This window comes from Miniopterus natalensis, chromosome 13 (assembly GCF_054644295.1).
Source record: "Miniopterus natalensis isolate mMinNat1 chromosome 13, mMinNat1.hap1, whole genome shotgun sequence".
NCBI classification, from domain to species: domain Eukaryota; kingdom Metazoa; phylum Chordata; class Mammalia; order Chiroptera; family Miniopteridae; genus Miniopterus; species Miniopterus natalensis.
This window is the reverse complement of record NC_142093.1, coordinates 32,645,233-32,668,883: the sequence shown is the minus strand read 5'-3', so window position 1 is coordinate 32,668,883 and position 23,651 is coordinate 32,645,233. Positions and strand designations below refer to the sequence as shown.

The window sequence follows — 23,651 nt, the reverse complement described above, 5'->3', positions numbered from 1 at the left end:
ATGCGCACAGAGTATGAAATTGTGCTTTTTTGTGTACAGGGATGCTTATTTTAGCATTTTTTAATAATAGAAAAACTTACTGCAACTATAACGTCCAACAGTCCCTAGCGTTGAAAAGATGTCCATGACATAATATTCATTGAGTAAAGCAATTATCCAGAAGTATGTTCACTATCCCAAGAAGTGCATACTGTACATTTATGTTCATATTCATAAAAGTGGCTTGAAGGAAACGCGCCAGGCTGTTCCCAGTTCTCCCTCCCTCGGGGGAGAGGGACCGAAACCCACCCTGTATTTGATAATTTTACAATTTGTATGTGTGGCTTTTGTAATAAGACAAAAAATTAAGATCTGTCTTTTAAAACTCAAATTTATTAAGAAGTTTGAGCACTTCTAAAAAGCCTCGTGCAGAGTTTTTAAGCATGTGAATAAAATGCTTTTTTGCTTTGCTAATAATCCCAATCCCAGTGTTGACTGAAACGATTCTTCATTTCTTCCAGTTCTCTCTCTCCAGTTCTCTGAATTCTCACTCATCTTCACACCTGGTTTATGCACACGTACAAAAATCCTACAAATTTATTTTAAAATTCCTTTTAAACTTGTTGTTTTTTTTGGTTGGTTTTTTTTTTTTTGGTAGAATCACTAGTGATGAACTTTAGAAGCTAAAAAAGACAAAAAAAAAAAAGACAATTTCCTTTACAGCTGCTCTGTGAACAAGCCGATTTGAAAATAGTAATACTTCCCGTTTTCCTTGTCACCCTTTTTCTGAGCCAACCTTTGAGAGTTAATTTCTGTTTCCATTCATAAGCTGTTGGATGTTGGTTTCCTTTTGCTCATTTTAAAACTGTCTTTTATAATTTGTAGAGCTTGTTTGAAGTGAGTGTGGTCTTTGCTCACCCAGAGACAGTGGAGGATTGTCACTTCCTGTAAGTTGCCATGTAAACAACGTCAGTTGTGTAACATTGTGAGTGCTTCTTGGTTTTCATGAAAATAGTATTGCTCTTCCTCCTGATGAGTGGGTCAGAACTTGTGATGGCCTCGCAGGTTTAAAACGCGCACGCCGACGGAGGGGTCTTCAAACCAGTGCAGCTGGCATAGGCCTTTATTTTGTCTTCCCCCGATACCCTGAGTTTAGCAGCCCTGTTGTATAAAATATGTCTGAATTATAGCTACGCCAAAATAAACTCATTAACCTTTGTTAACTTGAATTTTACTTAGACGTGCAATATGCCCAGATTGTTTCAAGCCAGCCAAAAACAAACAGGTAAGGATTCCTGGTACTTATTCTTTAGTGAGTTTTGTCTGAGCTGAATATTCAAATTAACGAAAAAAAAGGTATGCATTAGTAATGTGGCAGTCTGTTTTCCTGACAGTCAGTCTTCAGATCTTTCCATTTGCTCTACTTATTTTTATTTTTTTCAACTCTCAACACCTTGGCCTCTGGCTAGAAAGTCGTAACCCGCAATCATTCTCGTGGGTTTATGTCGCTGTTTGGGTTGTTCCCCTCTTGTTGGGCTTAGAACTGGGGTTTCAGTGATGTTTCTGTTTACCCATTTGGGAAAATTTGACTTACAGATTTTAATTCCCAAAATTACATCATCTGGGAAAATCCGTGGCAAGTTCAACAGCATTCCAAGCTTTTTGTCTAAGATCCATTTTTTTTTTAAAGCAATTGGTGCTTTACAAATATAATCCAAAGTAAATTATTTTATTGTCCTGAATTAATAAAGCCTATTTCAAGCTACATTTGCAAAAAGGGTATATTATTCAAACTCCTCTTTACTGTGTGATGTAAGCCGGTCTTCATGTTAATGAGCAAATTAGTTGGCATTTACTTTTAGTTTCTGTTTTGCCAGGAGAGAATGGCATGGCACGATACTGGCAAAGCTCTCATGTCCCAGCTACTTAGCTGGTTTTGTGCAGACTCAGGCATTCCTGAATTACTGACATCCATTGTGCTGTTCTGGTTGTTAAAAAGAATGAAGTTTATTGTCAAAGATACTTCATTTGGTCTTCCTCTTGCTTTGACTAATTGCAGGGCCTTTTAGAACTGAATGGGGGGAAGGGCTTGTAACATCTGCTGAATGCCCTGTGCAGAAATAATTAGAAATGCAGACCAAACCTAAAAAAGTGCTTTCCGACTTTTCTCACATCATGGTGCACCTAGAACATTACCATGTTTGTTCAGCACCCTAAGGTTAATAGATGAAGTTGCTCTAAGTTGGAAGCAGTAGGCTGGGGGTTCCCACGGTCCCAGGCCCTGCTCCTGAGCCCTTATGAACTACAGGGATTGATATCTTAGCACAACTGTAGCTTACTGCTTTGCCATACCAGTTGGGAAACTCTGTCCTATATGTCATTAACCTGTAAGCCATATTTATATTGGCGATCTGGGTTTATTTTTTGTTATCTTTGAGGAAATATACAAGTACCAGCATCACATAATAGGATAAGGGGATTTTTGTCAAAGCATCATAGACGCCATGCCATTTGGCCAGTAGGTATTGGATAGTCTTAGCTGTAGTTTTCCTGCCTTACGACTGGGAGTCAATGGAATGGCCTTTTGAGATTCTTTCTGGCCTAAAATTTCCTATCTGAACAAACAGGCACTTAATTTTCAGTTCTAACCCTATGATGCCTTGGGGTTCCCTAGAATGTGGTTTAGAAAATCACTGCCTTGATGATAAACCGTTGAGATGTCTACATTGTGCCCTTTCCCGGCCAAGTGTAATTGTTCATAACAGAAGAAACAATTGTGATGTATCATAGTAAACCCTGTATACATATGAAATAATTAGTTCTAGTATGTCTACCGGGTGATTTGGCTTTTCTCAGTTTAAAAACCCGTAAGTGGGATATTTGTTGTTTGCTTTGTGGCTGGTGAGTGATGTTGAGTTCCTAGATGCCAGGGCAGGCTGGTTGGCTCTGTTTCACCCCTTACCCTGGCAGCCAACTCCTAAGTTATATACTGTGGCCCATGAAGGGAGGTAGGAAAGAAAAGTTAGATGAATCCATCTAAATTCCTTTTGTGGTCTGGGAAAAGATATTCAGAGCACGCCTCCTGCAATGCCATCATTTTTGCATCTGCCGAATGCCGCCTTTGGGGGGAGTGGGACAGTGCAGTGAAGAGGACGTGTTGTGCCAGGCCTGCCAGGTTCGGTGGACATAGACTAGACCCAAGAGAGGGGCTGTAGGAGCGTACCCACTGCAGAACTCACCATGTGAGCGCCTACGTTTGACTTATTGCCTTAAAACTATCAAGTGTTTCTCCCTTTTAAGTATGGTTTAAAATGCTGTAATTTCTCCAGCCATGTTCTGTGTGTCACCTCGGACGGTTTCTTGTCCAGCTGATAAAATGTCTTTTCTTTTCATTTTACCCCCTATAGTCAGTATTCACTAGGATGGCAGTCATGAAAGCTTTGACTAAGATAAAAGAAGAGGATTTTCGCAAGTAAGTAGAGGCGCAGAAACAAGGAGACCTTGTGGGACTTGAGCAGGAAGGGAAGGGCAGCGATCGTCTGGGTTTTCTGTCTCTAAGACAAGACGGGGTGTCTTTCAGGGGCCGGGACTGTGCCTGAGTCATCACTCTAGCCCCAGTCCCTGGCGTGCAGTGGTGTTCAATAAACATTCGTCAAATAGATTTGCATTTATAAGTCAAGTCCACCTTCTTTATGTTTTAGGAGAGGGTACTGAGGTTCAAAGAGGGAGCTGACTTGCTTAAGGTTTCAACTGGGTAACGGAGGAGTGAACCCAGAGCCCGGCTTCCTGCCTGTCCAGTCCAAACCTGCCTTTCGTGGTGCTATCCATCCCCAGAAGAGGGAGAAAGGCTCAGGAGCTGCTCACTTGTTAAAATATACTGAAATACAACAAGCCTTATATTTCAATTCTCAGTGTGTTTGTTTTTTAAATAAAATATTATCGTTATCCTTCTAGAATATCCCTGAATAAATTTCAAACAATGAAGTTATGAGGAAGGTTTCATGTATTTTGCTGGCTAAAAATGAGCCTCCCAGTGGAAATATTTTTATTAAATTTTAGAAAGTAAAGACAGTTACTCTCTACAAGCAATAGTTCCTGAGTTCCTAAGTGATATCTTTGTTGAGACATCTTAGGAAACTCTGACATTTTCAGGCCAAGCATTGTGCATTAAATCTACATCTAGACATTTACAGGGATCCTCTAGTCCATGGCTGTGGAAGTTCCCAGAGAGTGGACAGAGAATAAAGCCCTGCATTGCTCCTCCCTGTCTGTCTTCAGTTGAAGTTTCGTAGCTAAAAGGGCAGAGTCTGCCACATTCCACTTTTTTCTGGCTCTTTGGTCTGATTCCCAAGGTCATACTTGGAATGAGAGGGGAAAAAAGAGAAAAATGGTGGTGTACCTGCCCCACAGGTGGGGCTCGTGTGACCAATCTCACTGCACACCAGCTTTAGCCAAATGACTGAGGGTTTTTGTAAGCCAGCCGCAAGTGTTCGTGGATAGCAAATTGGCTAAAGAACCCGGAGAGGCTTCTACTTCATATATATGGATTTTCTCCCAAATCTCAAGGCCGTTGGAAATGATCATCTGGGAGCATGAGGCCTCCTGGGCATGAAAGGTGGTAGTAACTCAGAGCCCTGCCTCAGTGCCACTCTCCTGTACTGAAAGCGGTACTCTAGAGGCCTAAAGGACCCGCAGGGCTCCTAAACTGAAAGTCAGGGAGAGGCCGAGTCCGTGAGAGGCCCAGGCTGTGCGCCTGGGACAGCGCTGACTCAGGGCAGCCACGAGGTGCGATGCCTGTTCGGGATATAGTAGCTGTAAAGTTCATTTTGTTTTGCAGGCAGTTTCCTTGTCCTCCAAACTCACCAAAGGCTGTATGCACTGTCCTCGGAACCGAATGTGCTCACGGTGCTGTCTTTGTGGCTGGTAAAGTTTTTAGTCTAGAATGTACCTCTACGGTCAAGTTACTCTCCTTTCTGAAAACCTCAACTCACCCCTCCTCTGTCCCTCCTTCTTGTTGTTATTGGGTTCCGCTCAGTTAGCTCCTCGATAGCCAAGCCCGTTTGAGGCTGTGTAGGCCTTCTTAAGGTCCCTCGAGAGATCTGTCCTTTAAAATGCCATGTCAGAGGGAAATGACACTTCCCAGGTTTTAATCGTTTCCATCAGAGATGGCCAAGTGGCAATATGGGAGATGTCGAGATGCAGAACTGGTCGGGAGAAACAGAGCTGTGGAGAGGATGTTCTTTTTTATAACATGAAAGCAAACTTGAAAAATTTTATTATCTGCAAAATGACTAAACACTTGGCTTCTGCCTGAAAAGAATTGTTGTACTGACTTTCCTCGGGGGTAATCTAGCAGACAGTTTTGAAAGCGACAGCTGTTTTATAGTAATACCTGAAATGAAATTGAATATTTGGTTTTGACTATTGAATAAAATAGGGTAATGAAAGCTACCTTCCTTAGGGTAACTTTATTCATAAAGCAATGAGTCATATTCTGTTAGGGTGTTGTTTTTTTAAAATTATAAAAACTTCAAAATTTTCTGTATTTGAACTCTTTGGAATATATTATCACCAATGACTATGACATTGAAAGTGTTATTAATCAGATGTAACAACAGCTGTTGCTTTTTTTTTTTTTAATGATCCTGGGTGTGTTCTGTAATATAACTTTTTCAGTCATATAACTTGTTCAGTCAGCCTTTCAGGTTAATAAATATATTGAACATTCCTTTAGAACTCATTTAATGATTCATATTATGTCTTTAGCCATCTCTTCTACTGTTACCTTAAATACTATCACTTAATTATCTATCTGTTTATGTGTTGGCACCCCAAATTAGATTGCAAGTTAAGTGAAGGCTAAGCCTTATTTTATATCATAGGATATTGGCACTCAACAGATAGTTGTTGCTATTCTTTTTATCCCATTGTGTTAATCACATCATGACATCTAGCCTACCTTATATTTCCCTGGCAGGGAGATATAATAAATACTCCAGGAATCTCCCTCAAACTCCTTGGATAATTGATGGAGAAAGGAAGCTGGAATCTTCAGTGGAAGAATTAATTTCAGATCACCTTTTGACAGTATTCAAAGCAGAGAGTAAGTGTTCAATTATTCATATTTTAAATACATTGTCATTCACAAATTGATTGTTTGGAAGTGGCAGGTAAGATTTCTGTATTTGTAAATCACCACCAAGTCTGGGCCCCTTGCCTGGCAGCTTCCCATAGACAGGGATTGCCATGTCTGGGCTCCTCTGACCTGGGCTGGATTTGAACCAAGGTGCCCAAGAATTTCTTTCCTTTTTCAAAACGATTGCTCTTTCCTGGGAAAATTCAAAACAATCGAAGCTACTTTAAATGATTACACTTAAGCTCTGACCTTGGGACACCTCAGCCTTGACCTCTTTAGGGGAATATGAGAAAATTAAAATACAGCCTGCACATTCAGTGCTGGCAAATGCCTGGCTTCTGTTGTAACCACTAAAATGTCCCAGGATAGCCCAGCCGGGCGTGGCTCAGCGGTTGAGAGTTGACCTAGGATCCAGTCAATCAGGGTTCGATTCCTGGTCAGGGCACATGCCCGGGTTGCGGGCTGTAGCCAATCAATGACTCTCTCATTATTGATGTTTCTATCTCTCTCTCTCCCCTCCTTTCCTCTCTCTGAAATCAATAAAGACATATTTTAAAAAAATAAAATAAAAATAAAAATAAAATGTCCCAGGATAAAGTTGAAGCCCAGAGAAAACAACCCACCAGCTACCATTTTACAAAGACTTAATGGGAGTTGTATTGTGTTTTAATTTCATAGGCATTAACGAGCCCCGGTTTGTGGATGAGTCAGATCCTGGCAGGTTTATGTCTTCTTTGTCTCAATAGGCCTGTTAGGTCAAAGGCGGCACACAGCCTCATGATTTCACCCAGGAGTAGACTAGAGGGAAGGGGCTGAGATGTCAACCACAGGAGATCATGTTGTACATCAGGAAAAACTGTAGGCAGTAAGTAAATCACTTTTGAAGTAGATTTCCTAAAATAATTAGAACACCTTTTTTGAGGGATCAACTAGACATCCACCCTTCTCTCTGAAACACTGAAGACAAGCTTGCTTTAGGAATGGCAAGCAGATGTCCGAGACGAGGCATGGCTGTCCCTTCCAGCTTTCTGGCTTGTCAGCGGGAAAGAAGCACTTCAAACCACAGCCCTCTTATAATTCGTTGCTTGTCAGGTAGAGCAGCCCTCTTTTATTTGAAAAGATATATCTTTATTGACTTAAGAGAGACAGGGGGAGGGGGGTAGAGAGAGAGAGATAGAAACATCAATGATGAGAGAATCATCATTGATCGGCTGCCTCCTGCTCACCCCTGACTGGGGATCAAGCTCACAACCCGGGCATGTGCCCTGACTGGGACTCGAACCGCGATCGCCTGGCTCCTAGGTCAATGCTCAACTGCTGAGCCACACCGGCCAGGCAGAGTGACCCTCTTTTTAAGGGTCTTTAAGAATTGTTTACTGAATGAAGAAGAAAGTAACCTAGCAAACCTTTTTTGTTTTCCAAAATCTTGGCAGTAAAGACTCTGGGCTATAGCGATGAACCTTTATGTACTTAATCTAATAGTTATACCCTGGTTATCTTATAAGTCTTATCCAAGTTATGAAGAAGCCAAAATAAAGCTTTGGCATAAAAAGTCTCTTTCAGACTCTTTTTGGAGGAGCCACCTTACTCCTTTTCTGTAAGGAGACTCAAGAAACTTTCAGTTTTGATTATTTGGGTTCCCAGGAAGCCCCTACGATGAGTAGGGCTGCTGAGAGGCTCTGAAACAGTGGTACGCTTCACCCTCGCAATCTTTCATGAAGGTCGTTCGTTTTCATTTTCCATTCGAAGGGGAAAAATTATCCCCAAACCGAAAAGAAATAAAACTGTGTGTTTAGCATATATAGCTGTGTGCTGAGGAAATTTACTGAGAGCTTAAGAGAAGGCAGACCTTTGGGCCTCTGTGCTCATTGGCTTCTTATTGGGATAAAACCTTGTTTGAAATGCCTGGTTAATGGCATCAATTTGCTACACCCAGGCTTCTCAGATAAATTACTTGTTATTTCTGTGGTTTGCATCTGACAACTCAGGGAAGATGGTTCTGGCTGTTGCACCTCTAAGTTTTGCAGCTCTGTGAAAATAAGCTGGTATTGCATGAAGCAGCCTAGCTACTTCCAGGAAGGTTCCTTCCCCTAAATGGGAGACATGACCTTGTTTCTCAGTCACTTCATATTGTGTGCTTGCTAATTCCCTAGGCAATGAGTAATAAACTTGACACACTCTCAAAATCAATGTGTCTAAGAAAATTTTCCCCTAATACGTTTATTACATCACTCAGTGAATAAATGTTTGCCATGTCAGTTCCCTGCTGAAAACTGGTCAGTGACTAGCTGCAGGCTCAAGTCCCAGCCATTTACCCTGATATCCTAAGGCCTTCATCACCTGGTCTCTGCCCCTCTTTCAGCCCCATCATCTGCCCCTGGGTATGAGAGCCACTGCAGACCAGCTGAACCACGTCTGTGGTTCCTGATCATTCCTTCCCTTGGTTTTATATTTGTTTTCGAAACACCCTGTTCCATTGAGCAGAAGGCACAAAGAACTCATGGGATTTAGAAAACGCAACTAAGTTTTAAACACGTGTTTCTTAAAATGGCAGTGGCTCCTTTTCCCGTTTTTGTCGGCTGTTACTCATCATTGCATACAAATAAAGTTTTGAAGTTTGCCCCCCAGGAGTATTTCTCAACGTAGGGTCCAAATTGGAAACATTTTTCTAAAAGATATAGTAAATATCCCTTCTCCCTTTGTCTGGATTGACTGTTTCTCTGGACTCAAGAGCCTAGCTTTGTGCCCCTCTCTGTCGAGGGGCTGGAATTTTGGGATGTTAAACGGGCTAATTTATGAATTTGAGAGTTCTGGTCTGATTTAGCGCTCACTGATAGACACGTCTCTGTGTCCTGTCCGTTCCCTCCATTCCCACCTGGCACAGGTTAGGCTCAGGCACTGTGGATTCCCTGACATGATAGCTGGTTTGGAGATGGAGGTGAGCGGGTGTGAGACACATCATAGCCCCAGGGAGTCAGTATTTTTGACTTTCCCAGATGCCATTGTGAACCCTCCATTTAGCTCGCCATCCTTAGTGTACTCTTGAGGTGCTGACTCTGCCTGAAAGCTACTAATGTTGCTGCGTGTTTATTAACAGCTTGGCAGTGGAGCGTAAGCCTGGAATGGAGGGCTCTTTGGGACTTAGTGGTCCACAGGATCCTACTCCCTGCCTGGCCTAGAGTCTCGACCTGGAGAAGAGCCCGACCCTGTGCCCCTCATGGCTGCCCACGTGGCCAGTCCTCAGGAATAGCGCCCCACAGGGTACCCAGATTCCTGAGCCGAACGAGCTGCTTGAATTCGAGCCCCGCCTTCCATATCTAGTGCTTAGCGCACTAGTCCTGGGTTGCTTGCTGTGTGGGAGCCACAGCCTGGGGCCCTGGGGGCGGAGAGGAGCCTTCTTTGCCGTGGCAGTGTGTGCACTACAGCTCGGAGCCTAGGCCCCCAGGGTGCCACCTGGCTTGCTAAAGTGATTTCCTAAAGGTGAAGGAAGGGTGAAATCCTACATTCTTCATAGCTAACCATCCCAGAAATAAGGGCCAATCTTGAGTGTAGTTTCCACAGGACTTTAGGGCCTTTTCGCCTTCCTTTTTCTAAAATCTACACAAGAACTTTGCATTTAGAATCTTTCCTGGGAGAGCAATGGCTGTTAAAGTGGTATCCATGCCCCCCCCCCCCCCCCCCCCCCCGGCCTTTCCCAACTGCTCTTCCCTGCGGCCTCGGGCTTCGCATCTCACGCTTTCCTAAGAGGAGCAAGCACGAACCTCGTGGCTGGCGCTGCAGCTGTGCTCCAAGTGCAGGAGTGCTCCTGTACTTTTTCTGCCCAGCGCTCCCACTATGTGATGGTCCGTATCCCTACATAAATCGTAGGCTCTGGGAGATGAGAATTACGTCCATCTTGTTGGCCACTGTCTTCCCATCATCCAGCACAGTGCCTTGCACACCCCCCCTGTACATATTTGTTCCTGAGTGAAGAAATCAGGGTGTGAGCCTGAGTTCTAGCCTTCAAGCTCTGTCTTCAGAGACCTTAAACTCTACCACTCTAATGACCGACCAGGCTTTCCAAAACATCCCCTCCTTTCCCGATCCTTGGCCCAAGAGACACAAGTCTGAGCATTTTGGCTGTCCTCTTGGTGGGGCAGTATGGACGGCGGTGCAGTGTAGACGGTCGTTAAGAAACTCTGGAGCCAGGCTGCCTGGTTCAGGTCCTGCCCATGCCGCTTGTTAGTGATGTGACCTTAGATAAGTCACTTATCCTGTCTCTGTCTTACCTTCCTCGTAAGTAAAATGGAGATGATGGCAGTACCCATCTCAGAGTGTTAACATATAGGAAGCATTTAGAATAATGCCTCTCATGTTAACGGGGGCTGCAGTGATGGCGATGAAATCAGCAGTCAGTTCTGCATCTAAAAGTGTTGTCATGCGAACACTCCCCCCCCTTTTTTTACCACTTCCTAGTCTAATATTTGCAGCTTTTAGTCTATGCTGACCCATCTGTCTTAGAGTGAACACTAGTTTGTCATGGTTCCAGCTTAGGTTTGCTCATAGAATGAGTTTGCTTTTAGAGTCAAACATTTCCCCCTCCTTTTCCTTTCATCAAGTTTAATTCTCAAATAAGTGTTTTCGTTTTGCTTTAAGGAAAAGAAGAATGTAGATGATAGATTTTCCACCCTAGGCTGTGGCCAGCGTGGTGGTGGGGCCTTCCTCTAAGTCATGCTCTGCTCTCGGCTTTCCTGTGGGATGGTGGCGTGGGGTGATGGTTGAGGCCTGGCCTTGACATTAGAAACGCGTAGCTCTGCCATTTAAATTGTGACCTTGAGAAAAGTACTTAACCTTTCAGAAGTTCAGTGGGTTTTTTTTGTGTGTTTTTTTTTTAATAACTACCTCACCAGGTACAATTAACTGAAATAATGTCTGCAAAATGTTTATCTCAGTGCATGGCATATAGTAAGTGCTCAATAAATGGTGTTTATTATTATTATTGGTACTTTTAGGAGAGATTGGAATTAGAGGTGGGAAGATAAGCATCCTTTGGGATTCTCCTGTCAAGACAGATTGGGTTTCTACTAAAGGGCAGGAAAGAAAACCTTGGGCCCATTATTCCTCTGATTTTTTTCTTTACCTGCTTTCCAAAGGTTTTAATTTTTCATCCTCTGGAAGAGAAGATGTAGACGTGCGGACACTAGGAAATGGTAAGAGGGCAGCAGCAGCGCCCGGCTGGAACTGACCGTCAGGCCGGACCTTTCAGGCAGCGGGTTGCTCCAGGCCCTTGCTTAGAGCCAGAGTGGGCAGAGCGCTGGGTTCTCCCGGGGGGAAGGCTTTCTGGGTTTGGAGCTACGATTGGTATGTTTTAATAGGAATCATTTCTTTAGGGACCATTTTTATTACATGCCTGTAGGTGACAAGGGGCTTTTATGTGCATTAAGAAGGCGGTGCCTGAGTTTTCCAAAAGTTTGAATATTAATGGTTCCACTTAATACCATTTCAGCAGGACAAGCGCAGTTTTTAAAATGCACGTCTTCCTTTAAAAGGCGATTCTGCCCTTTCAGCCTCTTTTCTTGTTTTACGTTGTTGCATTGCAAGAAAAATGAGAGCATCAATCTTGAGCTATTTGGGATTTATAGGCCCTTTCTCTCAGAGGACCACGGCTTTCCTGTTTCACTCTAGGATTAGGCCAGGAGGATGGGTTTCAACTTGGATTACCTGGACATCACTGCATGCGACATGACACAAGTGTAGCCAAGTCAATTAGCAGTTTAGATTTTACTCTGTAATTAACACAGGCTGTTCATGGACCTTTGGGAAAGCGGTCACTTTCGCATATTGCCTGTACTGGGGTTTAGCAGCCCCTAAAAAGCCCCTTCATTCTTTTCACACATTCTTCCCTCCCCCAGATGTAGCTAAACTTTCAGTCCTCTAGAGCTCAATTCGTTTTTTCACACCTCCTAACCCCCTTGCATTAGCCTGAATGTTAACTCCATCCACACGTTTCTGTTTCATGGCGGGGTGTGTGCTGCCAGGAAGGCCCTTTGCAATTGAGCTGGTGAATCCTCATAGAGTACATTTCACTTCACAAGAAATTAAGGAACTTCAGCAGGTAAACCACTTCATGACATGGAAATCGTCACGTTTCTGCAACTCTGTGACTGACCTGGAGTTGCTAATTGTTTTTCTTTTTCTGCTACTACAGAAAATTAATAACTCATCTGACAAAATCCAAGTCCGTGACCTGCAGCTTGTCACAAGGTAAGAGTAGACTTACTGGAGATAAATTCAAAAGGGAAGTTTCAGGTGTAGATCATGTATCTCATAAGGGAATTATATCCAGAATGTACAAAGAATTCTTACCACTCAATAATAAGAAAACAACCCAATTAATGATAGGGACATGATTAAGTGGACATTTCTCCAAAGAGGATATATGAATAAACCAGTGAGCACATTTAAAAATGCTTCATATCATTAATGATTAGGGGAACATAGCTCGAAACCAGGAGCTCCAACGTCACATCCACGAGGATGGCTGTGATCAAAAGGATGGAAATTGGCAGGTGCAAGAACGTGGAGAACCTGGGACCCACACATGCTATGGGATGTAATGCAGCCAGTTTGGAAAACAGTTTGGCGGTTTCTCCAAAGGTTAACATATGACCCAGCAATTCTATTTCTAGATATGACCATGCACATCCACACAAAAAATCTACACGAATGCTCCTGGTAGTGTTGTTCTTAATAGCAGAAAAAATAGAAACAATCTGAATATCCGTGGGTAAACAAAGTGTGGTATATCCATCCATAAAATGAAATATTATTCAGTAACGAAAAGGAATGAAGGCAAAAAAGGGAATGAAATACTAATACATGCCACACCATGGATGAACCTCGAAAGCATTGTGAAGTGAAAGAGGCCAGACGCCAACCACCACATATCGTGTGATTCCGTTTTGTGGGAAATGGTCCGCGTAGGGACACCTACAGAGCTAGGAAGTCAGTTGGTGTGGCCAAGGGCTGGGGAAACGGGCAGTGGGAGTGGCTGCAAACAGGTGTGGGGGTTCTTTTTGGGGGTGATGAAAGTTTCTACAGTTAGACTGTGGTGATAGCTGCCCAACTCTGTAAACATACTAAACATCACCCAACTGTACAGTTAAAACAGTGAGGGGGGTTATCTGTAAACTGTACTCAGTAAAGCTATTTTTAAAGAGAGAAGTTTGGGGCAAGGCTTGTGTGCATTTTATGTATCCGGACAGACTCTGCTGTATTGTTTTTGTTTAGAGAGGCAATAGGACATATGAAAGAAGGTGAAGAAGAAAAGACGAAGACCTACAGTGCCTTGATCTGGACGAATAAAGCGATACGGAAGGAAGACATTGCATTCCTAAATGACATGAAGGTAGTCCAAGTGTCCTAATTCTCCTTATTTTATTTTTCTACTGCCTATAAAAGAGTCCATTGTCTTCTGGTCTTTAACCAGCAAGTCACAGAGCATGGGTATTGGGGGCTGTGGGGCCTGGTTTCCAATCCTGGCTCTGCCATTTACTAGGTAGATGGCTGAGTAACTCATCTAACCCATCTGAGGGGTGGCCTTGCTGGTGATGAAGAGCCTGCCTCTGAGGACAGGTTGCTTAGGTGGAAATCCTGGATATGCATTTCTTAATTGTGTGACTTGGGACAAGTTACTTAACCTCTTCAATTTCTCCGTCCATCAACTTAGAAGAATGAAATGAGTTTAGTCACACAAGTCGCTTAGAACAGTATCTGACACAGAAAACACTCAGGAATGTTCCTATTGTATTTGGTCATCTGTACAAAAGAGACATAAAATAGGACTTATCTAATAGAACTGATGCTAAGATTAAGTCCATATATAAAACATGCTATAAAGAAATAAAGCAGGGAAATGTGTGGAGCACTCATTTTTTGGCATGTGCTAGGTTTTCCTTCACATGAGCGTGTCATTATAGAGGGTCTGCCTGTTTGAATATTTCTTCCCATCTGCCCCTGCCTCTTCCCATAAAGATAATTTGCTTCCACATGCAAGAAATGAGCATAAATGGGCACAAAGATGTTCATATTTAGTTATCAGAACATTGTTTAAATGGGCAATATTTTGTAATAACCTAGATGACCTACTAGAGGGGATTGGTTTGATCTTATGGCTTCTTTGTATGATGGACTCTTATTAGCCAGCAGTCAGAAATTATGTGGTAGATGAGTATTTGTTGACAAAGTTGGAAATGTTCCTGACAAATGGTAAGGGGAAAAGAACACTCACACACACACACAGGTGTGTGTACACATATGTACGACTATGCAGAAAACAAGTTGGCAAAAGATACCATAAATAGGATTTGTACTTATGAAAAATGCAAACACCCAATAGAGAAAAATAGACAAAGCAGCTGAACAAAGAGCAACTCCAGATGGCCAAGAATCATTCAAAAAGATGTTCTGCCTCCAGACTGAAGTGACAATAAGACCATCACTCTATTCCTCTGAGACTAATAACACCTATTGGTGGGAGCAGAGGAGAGGGCTGGTTGCGTACATTCAGCAGAAACGTAAAGTGTTTCAGCCTTTTTGGGAAAACAATGTGGCAGTGACTGTAAAAATGAAAAATACACTGGCCTTCTACCCACACTTCTACTGGTAGTCGGTCCTGAAGAAATAACACCCGGCGCATAAGGAGATGTGCACAGGGATGTTTACTGACTTTGTTCAAAGTGGCAAAATCAACAATAACAAAACTGGAAACACAACGAATTTCCTTTAATAAGGAAATGGTAGAACAAGTTGGAATATGATACAACTATTTAAAAAAACTAAAATAGAGAAAGGCTAAAGGTGGGTCTACATCTGTGACTTGCAAGAACACCCATGACATGAGGAGGGAAAAGTGAAATGCAGAATAAGGTCTCTAGTGTGAGTGTTTTGGTGAAAACCTGCACCTGCTTATAGAAGTTCATCTATACAGTGAGCGTGGACTGGATCTTCCCCAGTGGCCCCCCAGTTCTCAGGTTGTGATTCTGTATCTAAGGCCTTTTGGCTCTAACATCTAGGGCCTTTAGGATGATAATTATACTATAGATAGATATCTTTAAGATTGCAGAAAAAAAATTTAAACCTCAGCTTCATCACGTGCACAAGTGATTCAGAATGCTGTGGGGAAAACAAACTCATTTGAAAAATACATTCAGCGTTTGGGGGTAGCTGTAGAGTTAATTCAGAAATATTGCTGAAAGATGCTTTTTACAGGTACAGCCTAAGGAGTAAGAGGGTCTGATGTAATGGTCCACAGCCCAAGTAGACTGTTGGGACTAGAGACTACTTGACTTCCGATCATTTTTTAAGTGTTAGGGTTACAACAGCTTTCAAATATCCCTATTGGTATATAAAATACAAAAACCGAGGCACTGCCCCATTCTGAGAAAAAGTCACTTCAGGTTTACTATTCTTCTCCTTTTTTTTTAAGGGCACCCTCCTTCCAAGGGGGAAAAATCATTCGTGTGCGCTTATATGTGTTTCTGAGATTCTGCAGTCTGGGGATGTCAGAGCGCAACGTTAGAGTAGATGATTGGCTTTCTTTTGCTGCTAAAAACAGACCGAAAAACCCACATGAGTGTGTATTGGTCTGAGTGTTATTTTAAGAGCAGTGGTGGGTGTGCTAGCTCGGTTAGCACATCCATGGACTGGCTCATGGGCCAAAGTCCTGGGAGTGACTAGAGGTCAAGGAAACGGGGAGACGAGAACTCCTTAGTCACTCATTTAAAGGCCAGCTGTTTCTGTACTTTAGAGGCCACATGGTTACAGATTCCTTAAAAGATCAGCCTTGTCCTGTCAGTCTCACTGGCCAGAGAAATGTCAAACCTTATGAGGACAGCTTATCTTGTCAAAACAAAGTGCTATTAAAATCGAAGAGTTGTAGACTCATCAAGGCCATGAGTTAGTCACGGGGATGCCAAGTACAGCCTGCGGAATAGAGGCAGTAATATTGTAATAACTATGTATGGTGTCAGGTGGGCACTAGGCTTATTGGGGGAATCACTGCATAAGTTATATAAGTGTCTAACCACTATGCTGTACACCTGACACTAATATAAGATTGAATGTCAACTGTAATTGAAAAAAATAAAAGTAAAAATTGAAAAAACCCCTATGAGTTAGGAGGGGCCATTGACTCACTGTTTTGATAAAAGCAGTCACACCACTTCCAGTGTGGTTATTGTCAGAACTTGTTCTTTCTCCCTTGGTGGAGAACTTGATCGAGGGAGACCAGACAGAGCTATTTCTTAGTATGGCTGCGGGCACTCCCTGATCGTGTAAATGAGAAAGGAGTTGTTCCAACAAGAAACGGCAGACGATTTAAAGTCCCTCTGAACCTACATTTCTGGTTATACCCAATATCTATTTTTAAAACTCAGAATGAGTTTGCCTTTTACAATACTAATCTCTGTTTCTTAATGCATATCTTGTGACATAAAAGGAAATCTCTAATTGTGAGAAAAACAAGCCCGTGTCCCTAAAAAAATCGGAATCGTGAAAAGACATACAGTATTATCATTCTCAAGTAACTTGAGCTGGGCTAACAAATATTGAGAGGTCCTTGTTTATTGCACGCACTTACTTGTAATTATTATATGGAAACACCACCCTAAAACTGTGATGCAACTGCTGATTTTCCAGATACATCCTTTCACATAACCAAAAAATAGCCCTGTGAGCAGGGGTATGGTTCTCCCTAAAAACGCACGCTGCCGGTGACACAGGGGTGCCGGTGCCCCACCTTCTAACGCAGCCATTTCTCACCAGCCTCCAGTCCCCACTACTAGCTTATTTTGTCGGGTTAGAAAAAAACGGTTAAGAACATGTCTTTTGGGAGAGCTGTTAAAGTAAAGGGCAGGACAGGACTCCAGGGCCCTGATCAATTTGTTAAACATTAGAGCAAAAGAGACTCTGGGGAACATTTACCTCCCAGCCTGTTTTAGTGGTGCACCGAGGCCCAGAAGACGGGTCGCTGTGGCTAGGTTAGGAGAAGTCCCACAGAGTGGGCGCCCTGGGCTCTACAGTTTGTTCTGATATTAGTGAGTTCCTGCCCTGACAGTGATAAGTGGGGTCCTCTAAAGAAATCATCCGTGATGGGCCACCGCTCACAAAGGGGGCGCTAAGATGAGCTTCCGTGGACAGCAAAGGCGGCTCCATGGTTGTGCATCACCCCCTCCTTAGGACTTAAAGATCGACCAGAAGACGCCGCTCCGGGTCCTTCACCGCAGGCCCCTGGCCGTGCGGACCCGTGTCGTCCACTCCATGGACACGCGCTACGTGGACGAGCATCATTTCCGCCTGCACCTGAGGACCCAGGCGGGGACGTATCCTTTCAGCCGCCCAGAGCGCTGGCCCCGGGGCCCCTGCAGGCTTGGCTGCCCTCAAACAGGTTCAGCCTGGGCCAGGACGGGAGGGAAGGGAAAGGATCAGGTCGAAGATTTTTATTTTAATTTTTTTGGTTTGAGTGTCCCCCTCCCCATTAAATGTGTATTTTTCAAAACAGCATTTTAAACCATGAGCCAGCAGCTAGTTCAAGTGATCTTTAAAACAGCGTCTCACACAGTAAGTACTCAGGAAGCACTTTGGCTCGATTCCTTTGCTGTCCTGACACGTTTTGCCAGTCACATACTCAGGACCACATCTGAGTCCTTTCATCGTTTCTGAGCATTTGCCCCCGATGATTAAACTCTGGTAGTAGATGGGGGTGGCCCCACTTTGCATATTGATCTTTCCTTTTTTTGTCCACTGGCCCAGAACAAGTGAATAGTCCCAGGCTGATCACTTGGTCATAACCTACCCGGCCTTGCATGGTTTTGTATCAGATCTGAGTTGCTGGTTAAAAAGTATTAGAGAGCTGCTGTAGTCTTAACTTTAGTTTACTTTTCAAAGGTGCTCCTAGTTTTTATTTGTTTCTTGGCTTTATTTTATTTTGTGATGTAATAGCATGGAGTGACAAAATGCCTTCGAACTGGTCTAAAACTAATGATATACTTACGGATATAAGGAGGAAAAATGTCAAGTTTTAATCACCAAATAGCATTCACACTATATTGCTGAAATTAGTCTGCCTCTCCTTCCCCACCAACCTCCTCACCTCTCTGTCTCCCCTGTCCCACCCCAGGAGTGACCGGGAGTGCCCCCTTGAAAACAAGTATAGGTTACTTCTAAAATCTTTTAAGTTTTTACCATTTGGAACAAGGGATGGTCTCTCTAGTGGGCAGATCTTAGTATCTTTGATGTTAGGAGCACATCTGCCTATTATAGATGGAATGTGGGTGGGAATCCAAAGAAATCGCAGGTTCTTTTAAAAAAACAATCCTTTTTACCTAATCCCAGCTTTGATTTTGGTGTGCTAGGGAGAAATGCAATGGTATTTTGGTGAAGCTAGTACATTTTCAATCTCAGTAAATATTTTTAGAACCAGCCAGGTACATGTAACTTAAGGCATTAGCTAAGACAGACTGTTTGGTAAAGCTTTAGTTACCATGTGGTTATACACAAAAGTATGTGAATTTTTCACATATATTGCTCAGTACACTGAACTAGTTCATTTGAGTTACACTTCATCCCTCTGGGTATGATTAAGAATCATTCTAGACCTTATAATTGATTATTCTGGGGCTTTTGGGTCATCTCCTCTCATCACTGCTACTCAGAAGTAGCATTTTCTAAAGAAAGTGAGAGGAAAAGAATGATAGTTGTTAAGTAATTGAGTTTAGCAAAGAAGACAGTTACATGTCTTATGTTTGAGTCAAAACATTTGGTGAAAGTTAAGTGAATAAACTTTCAGAAAGTGAGGAGGATATGTCAGCATATTATGGTGTTATTTTTAAAAAAATTCATCATCTGAGAGCAAACTTATTTTTCCTATTCAAATTATATTAATTTTTTACACTAAGTGCTGGTTTATAGACAACATAATGGTGAATGAATTTTTACTGAATGCTGGCAAAAACATATCTTTCAGATAAAGATAGTCAAGGCTGTAGTAGAGTCCTATGTAAGGAATGTTAATATAATCTTATTAGTAACTAATTTTAGGGTTGGTCGTTGACTTCAAAATTTGAAGACCTATGAGTGAAACACAAAGTTGCCTCTTTAAAAAAGAGAGAGAGGGAGAGAATTTACTTAATTCTCTTGCTAACCATGTTTGCAAAACAACTAGAACTTAGGTCCTCTGATAATCCTTCTGAAGGGCTTCATCAGGACTCAATTGTCTTACTGTCCCTCCCATCCTACTGCCATGTGTCACTGGGTCACGTTATAAGGAAAGCCTCACTGAGGTCACTCTCGTGACTGTGGAAACCTATCTTGTGGCAGATACCAGCTGCCATTATTGAAAAATGGGACAAGAAAGATGTCAAAATGGAAATTGTGGCAAAGAAAAAAATAGCTAAGATTTGAAAAAATATATAGCATATCTGCAGCTGATTTTGAAAACCCATACCCAAACCTTGGCCCTCGGAGATGAGCTGAAGAAAAAAGAAAATGAAGACTCTTGGTAAATTTGAGGTAAACACAAATCCTGGGTCCTGATGTTGGCTACCACGTTGGTAGGAACCAGTTTGTGTAGCTTCTTTTCTAAGACACACATCCCAAGTCACAGCTCAGAAATAACCTCTCTTTCGTAACATTTTTACTTTTGTTATTTCACCTATCAAAGCTCACCAAGCAATTGGTACTGCACGGCTACCTTATTTTTTTCCTTAAACGAACTCCAGCTACATCAAAGAGTTTGTACATGGGGACTTTGGGAGGACCAAGCCCAACATCGGCTCCCTGATGAATGTGACCGCAGACATTCTTGAGCTGGACGTCGAGGTAAACCTTTTATTGTGGAAACACCCATCTGCACCTTGAATTCAAAGTTATGCTTGTTTGGCATTAAGCCAAAATAGCACTACTTACCTTAAGAGGTGTTTGAAAATCGTCAAAATCTCACCGTAGCGTTATATTGCAGGGAGGGTCTATCTTAGAGTTTTTATATCTTTTAAAAAAATGATAAGGTCTCATTTATGACCCTTGCAAATATATAGCTAATTTATTAATTGTTCTTTATATATGGCATGAGATCTAAACCCTTAAGCCAAGCAAAGAAATGAAGTTGCCAGTGCCCTTCATATGTCCTTTGGACTCCATAGTTCATTTCCATACCAACTTTGTCAGATAAAGAATTAAAGGCAGCCTACTCAGAAATGTGTATTCAGGACAAGGGTAGAAAATGGCATGAGCCGATGGTTATTAGTAAAAACAGTTCTATAAGGGATCCCTATGATGTGGCCCAAATTCTCCACTCTTATAATCTGAATCGAAACAAAATTAAATTCATAAGTATTTAGAAAAATGAATGGAATGGATCTTTCAGGAAGTTCTCCATAAATATTTTTCTCATTTGAGCATCAGTAGGTATTGAGTCACAAGTTGTGCTCCTTGACAAATACCCATTAGGAAGAGTCCCTACCCACCCCCACAACAAAAATTTTAGGAGAGGTTTCGTACTTGGGAATTTTTAGAAAAAGAAGTGGGTCTAGTTGCCTGGTGTAAGGGCGGCCGTGGTAACCACGCCAGCACCGGCACATTATTACCGTCCCAGCAGTTCCCTTGAGTGCGTTCAGGTCAGACCGCCCAGCTCAGCCAGCGACGGCCTCTTCAAGGCTGCAGGTACCCTCCTCAGTGAGACGCTGTCATTCTGACGGGCAGCCTTCTGTTAGAGAAAATCCCAGTTGCCTTGTCTCCTTTACCTTCTCAGAACAGCTTAGGAGTGTCAAAGAGCCACAGGCCAGTGTTTCTCAGCCTGATTATCCAGTAAAAGCACCTGGAGAGCTTTTTCAACATTACAACATGCCTACCCCCCTGCCTCCCCTCACATGCAAGATTGTGATCAGTGATGTTTAGTTTTCAGGCTTGAGAAACCACCCATTTACTTATCTATGGGTGTTGGGTATATGGCTATATTCTGAAACAGAACCAAAATATTTCCTTGGGATTTATAAAAGATGCACACGTACATATGCAATAGGTATTTGGGCTTTTGCTATAAAATTTTTCTGAATCTGGTATGTGAAGTGACTCATAGATTAATTTAAAACTATATTCAGCAGATCAGTTCAAGTTTTAAACTTAGTCTCAAGCAACACGGGTACAGTGTTGTTGTTTTTTTAAAAAAAACTTCCCCCTAAATTAGGCCTCTAGGGTAGTTAAGATGAGGTGCAGTTTTATACTGCTGAGGCCTGGAATGTGGCACAAAGTAGCCTGGTACTGTAATTTCATTATGATTTGAAGCTCAAGGTTTTGTTTTAGAAGAGCCAGGCCAGGGTGAGTAGAAAATATGGGAAAATGAAACTGATCAGAAGTATAAAGGTTTCTGAGACTTCTGAGAGAAAGCTGGTGTTGCCACCTGAATTTGTTCACTACTTTACCCATAAATAACATTAACGAATTTTAAATGTACTCTAGTCTCTAATCAGGCAAAAGGCACAATTAATAACCAGCTGAGGGACTGGATAGTCCATAAACTCAGCAACAGACCACAGGCCCAAGAACCCTAAGTCAGTTTCTTCTGTCACGGTGTATTAGAAGTATTACATTTACACAGCACCACCAGCAATGGTTCCTAGAACGGTGATATGTTTTAATGACTTGTTTTCTTCTTTCCAGTCTGTAGATGTTGACTGGCCGCCTGCTCTGGATGACTAGCTTTCAAACCTGGAAACAGTAGGGTTTTCGTGGCCCGCTGTGGACGTCCATTCAGCACACACTGTAAAATGGCTGTTTACCCACCGCGATGGTGTCTTGGAAACTAGTTAGATCATGTTGATCTATTTATTTTTAAACTTGTAACATCTCAGGATCCATATACAGTATGCATATAATGTGTTACATTGCTCTAAGGATGTCTTAGGACTTTTCTTGTCCCCTTGCCAACCCCTGCAAGAAACCATGAATAATGAAACCATTCCCTACTTTAAGTCTTTCCTTCAGAGAGGTACAGACAGGATACCTTCTCTGCTAATCAAGAAGCTGTAATTTCTTTCAGCAAAACTTCCCTTCACAAGAGAAATACCTACCTTTAAAATCATGTTCTAAATTTTTAAAACGATGCTGATGTTATACGTATGTTTATGCAGCACAGTGTCTTATAATAAGATATCGAATGCAAACCTGACACCATTAGTCTTTTTCGCAGTAAGCTTCTAGCAAGCTATTACCCATAGAGGTACTTTCGGTGTGATTTGTCACAAATGCTAATGACTTCAAGTTACTATTTTGACAATCTAAAATTGTCAATACCTTTCCTGGGGAGGGAAAATAAAACCTTAGGAATCGAGGCATACAGTGGTAAGAGACTTTAATAAACCTTTTAAATAAGGAGACACAAGTGCCTTCAATAATTCTCTTCAGTGCCAGGGATGAGATTATGAAAAATGGAGATTGCCGAACAGAGGTAGGTGAGATTATTCCAGATGCTTCGATGCATTGTCTAGCCTCAAACATCCTCATCAGGTAGATAGGATATTGTCATCTCCATTTTATAAATATGAAAACCAAAGAACAGAAGTTAAATGATTTGTCTAAAATTGTTAGTTCTTTCCGTCTAAGACCAGAACTGAAGTTCCCTGGTCTGTAGGCCCTTCCTAACAAACCTTATTCCCGAGCACAGGCCGTGTGCAGGAGGCCGCTGAGGATGTCACTTACATGCCTATAACCATGAAAACTGACTTTTGGAAGTTAGATGCCAAATCAAAGAGCTTACCCGAAAATAGCCCAAGTGTGTGTCATAGGATCTCATGTGATTACCATTTGTTAGTAAGTTAATCATCAGTTGGTACTATGAAGAGGAAAAAACATTAAATGAACAAAACCTAAAGAAAACATCTGAGTCATTAAGAGAAAACTTTCGGAAAGGAGTCTCACTAAAAGTTCACACTTAAGTGTAATTTCCATTTCCCTGATTCAACTATGTGAGCTTTGGGACACCTGTGACTTGGATAGTACCGGATTACTCAATGTCCCATCCCTCCATTAAACATAATTCATAGATACGAAGATGGACTGTTCACTTCAGAAATCAGGAAAGTGGTTTGACATGAAATTTCATTATGTGAATAATAGCAAACAATTTTTTTTCACTATTTTAAATGCCAGAAAATGAGAAAGGGATAATAGAAATAAACTTTTGATAAAAAGGTAAGAATTTTCGTGTGAATGTTTCTGTTTCTGGGGAAATTTTGCTACAGAGATTTAAGTAATTTGGAAAGTTAGTCTTTTGCATGTTTCTTTTTGGCTCGGCTTTGAATTCAGTGGATCTGTGAAATGGGAGAATTAAGAACCTCCTTAGCCAGTATAAATGAGAAGACTTCTATTTCTTAAATTTCTATTCCTGAGGTTGTGTAAAATTTCAAGCAAAGAGTAAACTTTAGTTGTAAATACTTATTCCAAATCTTCATATAATTATGAGGCAGAGGTTAAATTGATGTAGGTCTTTGATTATGCAGAACTG

General features: G+C 42.0%; 1 protein-coding gene across 1 annotated transcript in view; it reads left to right on the top strand.

The window, feature by feature from the left end:
* The window catches only part of PUS10 (pseudouridine synthase 10), a 52,443-nt gene extending 29,098 nt beyond the window's left edge, over positions 1-23,345 (top strand). Inside the window, exons 7-18 of the mRNA XM_016214042.2 lie at positions 865-926; positions 1,219-1,264; positions 3,387-3,451; positions 4,817-4,902; positions 5,957-6,082; positions 11,248-11,304; positions 12,133-12,209; positions 12,303-12,358; positions 13,385-13,502; positions 17,333-17,475; positions 19,873-19,972; positions 21,809-23,345. Coding sequence (XP_016069528.2) covers positions 865-926; positions 1,219-1,264; positions 3,387-3,451; positions 4,817-4,902; positions 5,957-6,082; positions 11,248-11,304; positions 12,133-12,209; positions 12,303-12,358; positions 13,385-13,502; positions 17,333-17,475; positions 19,873-19,972; positions 21,809-21,847 — 975 coding nt within the window. The 3' untranslated portion in view covers positions 21,848-23,345. The remainder of the gene's footprint in view (positions 1-864; positions 927-1,218; positions 1,265-3,386; positions 3,452-4,816; positions 4,903-5,956; positions 6,083-11,247; positions 11,305-12,132; positions 12,210-12,302; positions 12,359-13,384; positions 13,503-17,332; positions 17,476-19,872; positions 19,973-21,808) is intronic.
* Positions 23,346-23,651: the final 306 nt, after the last annotated feature.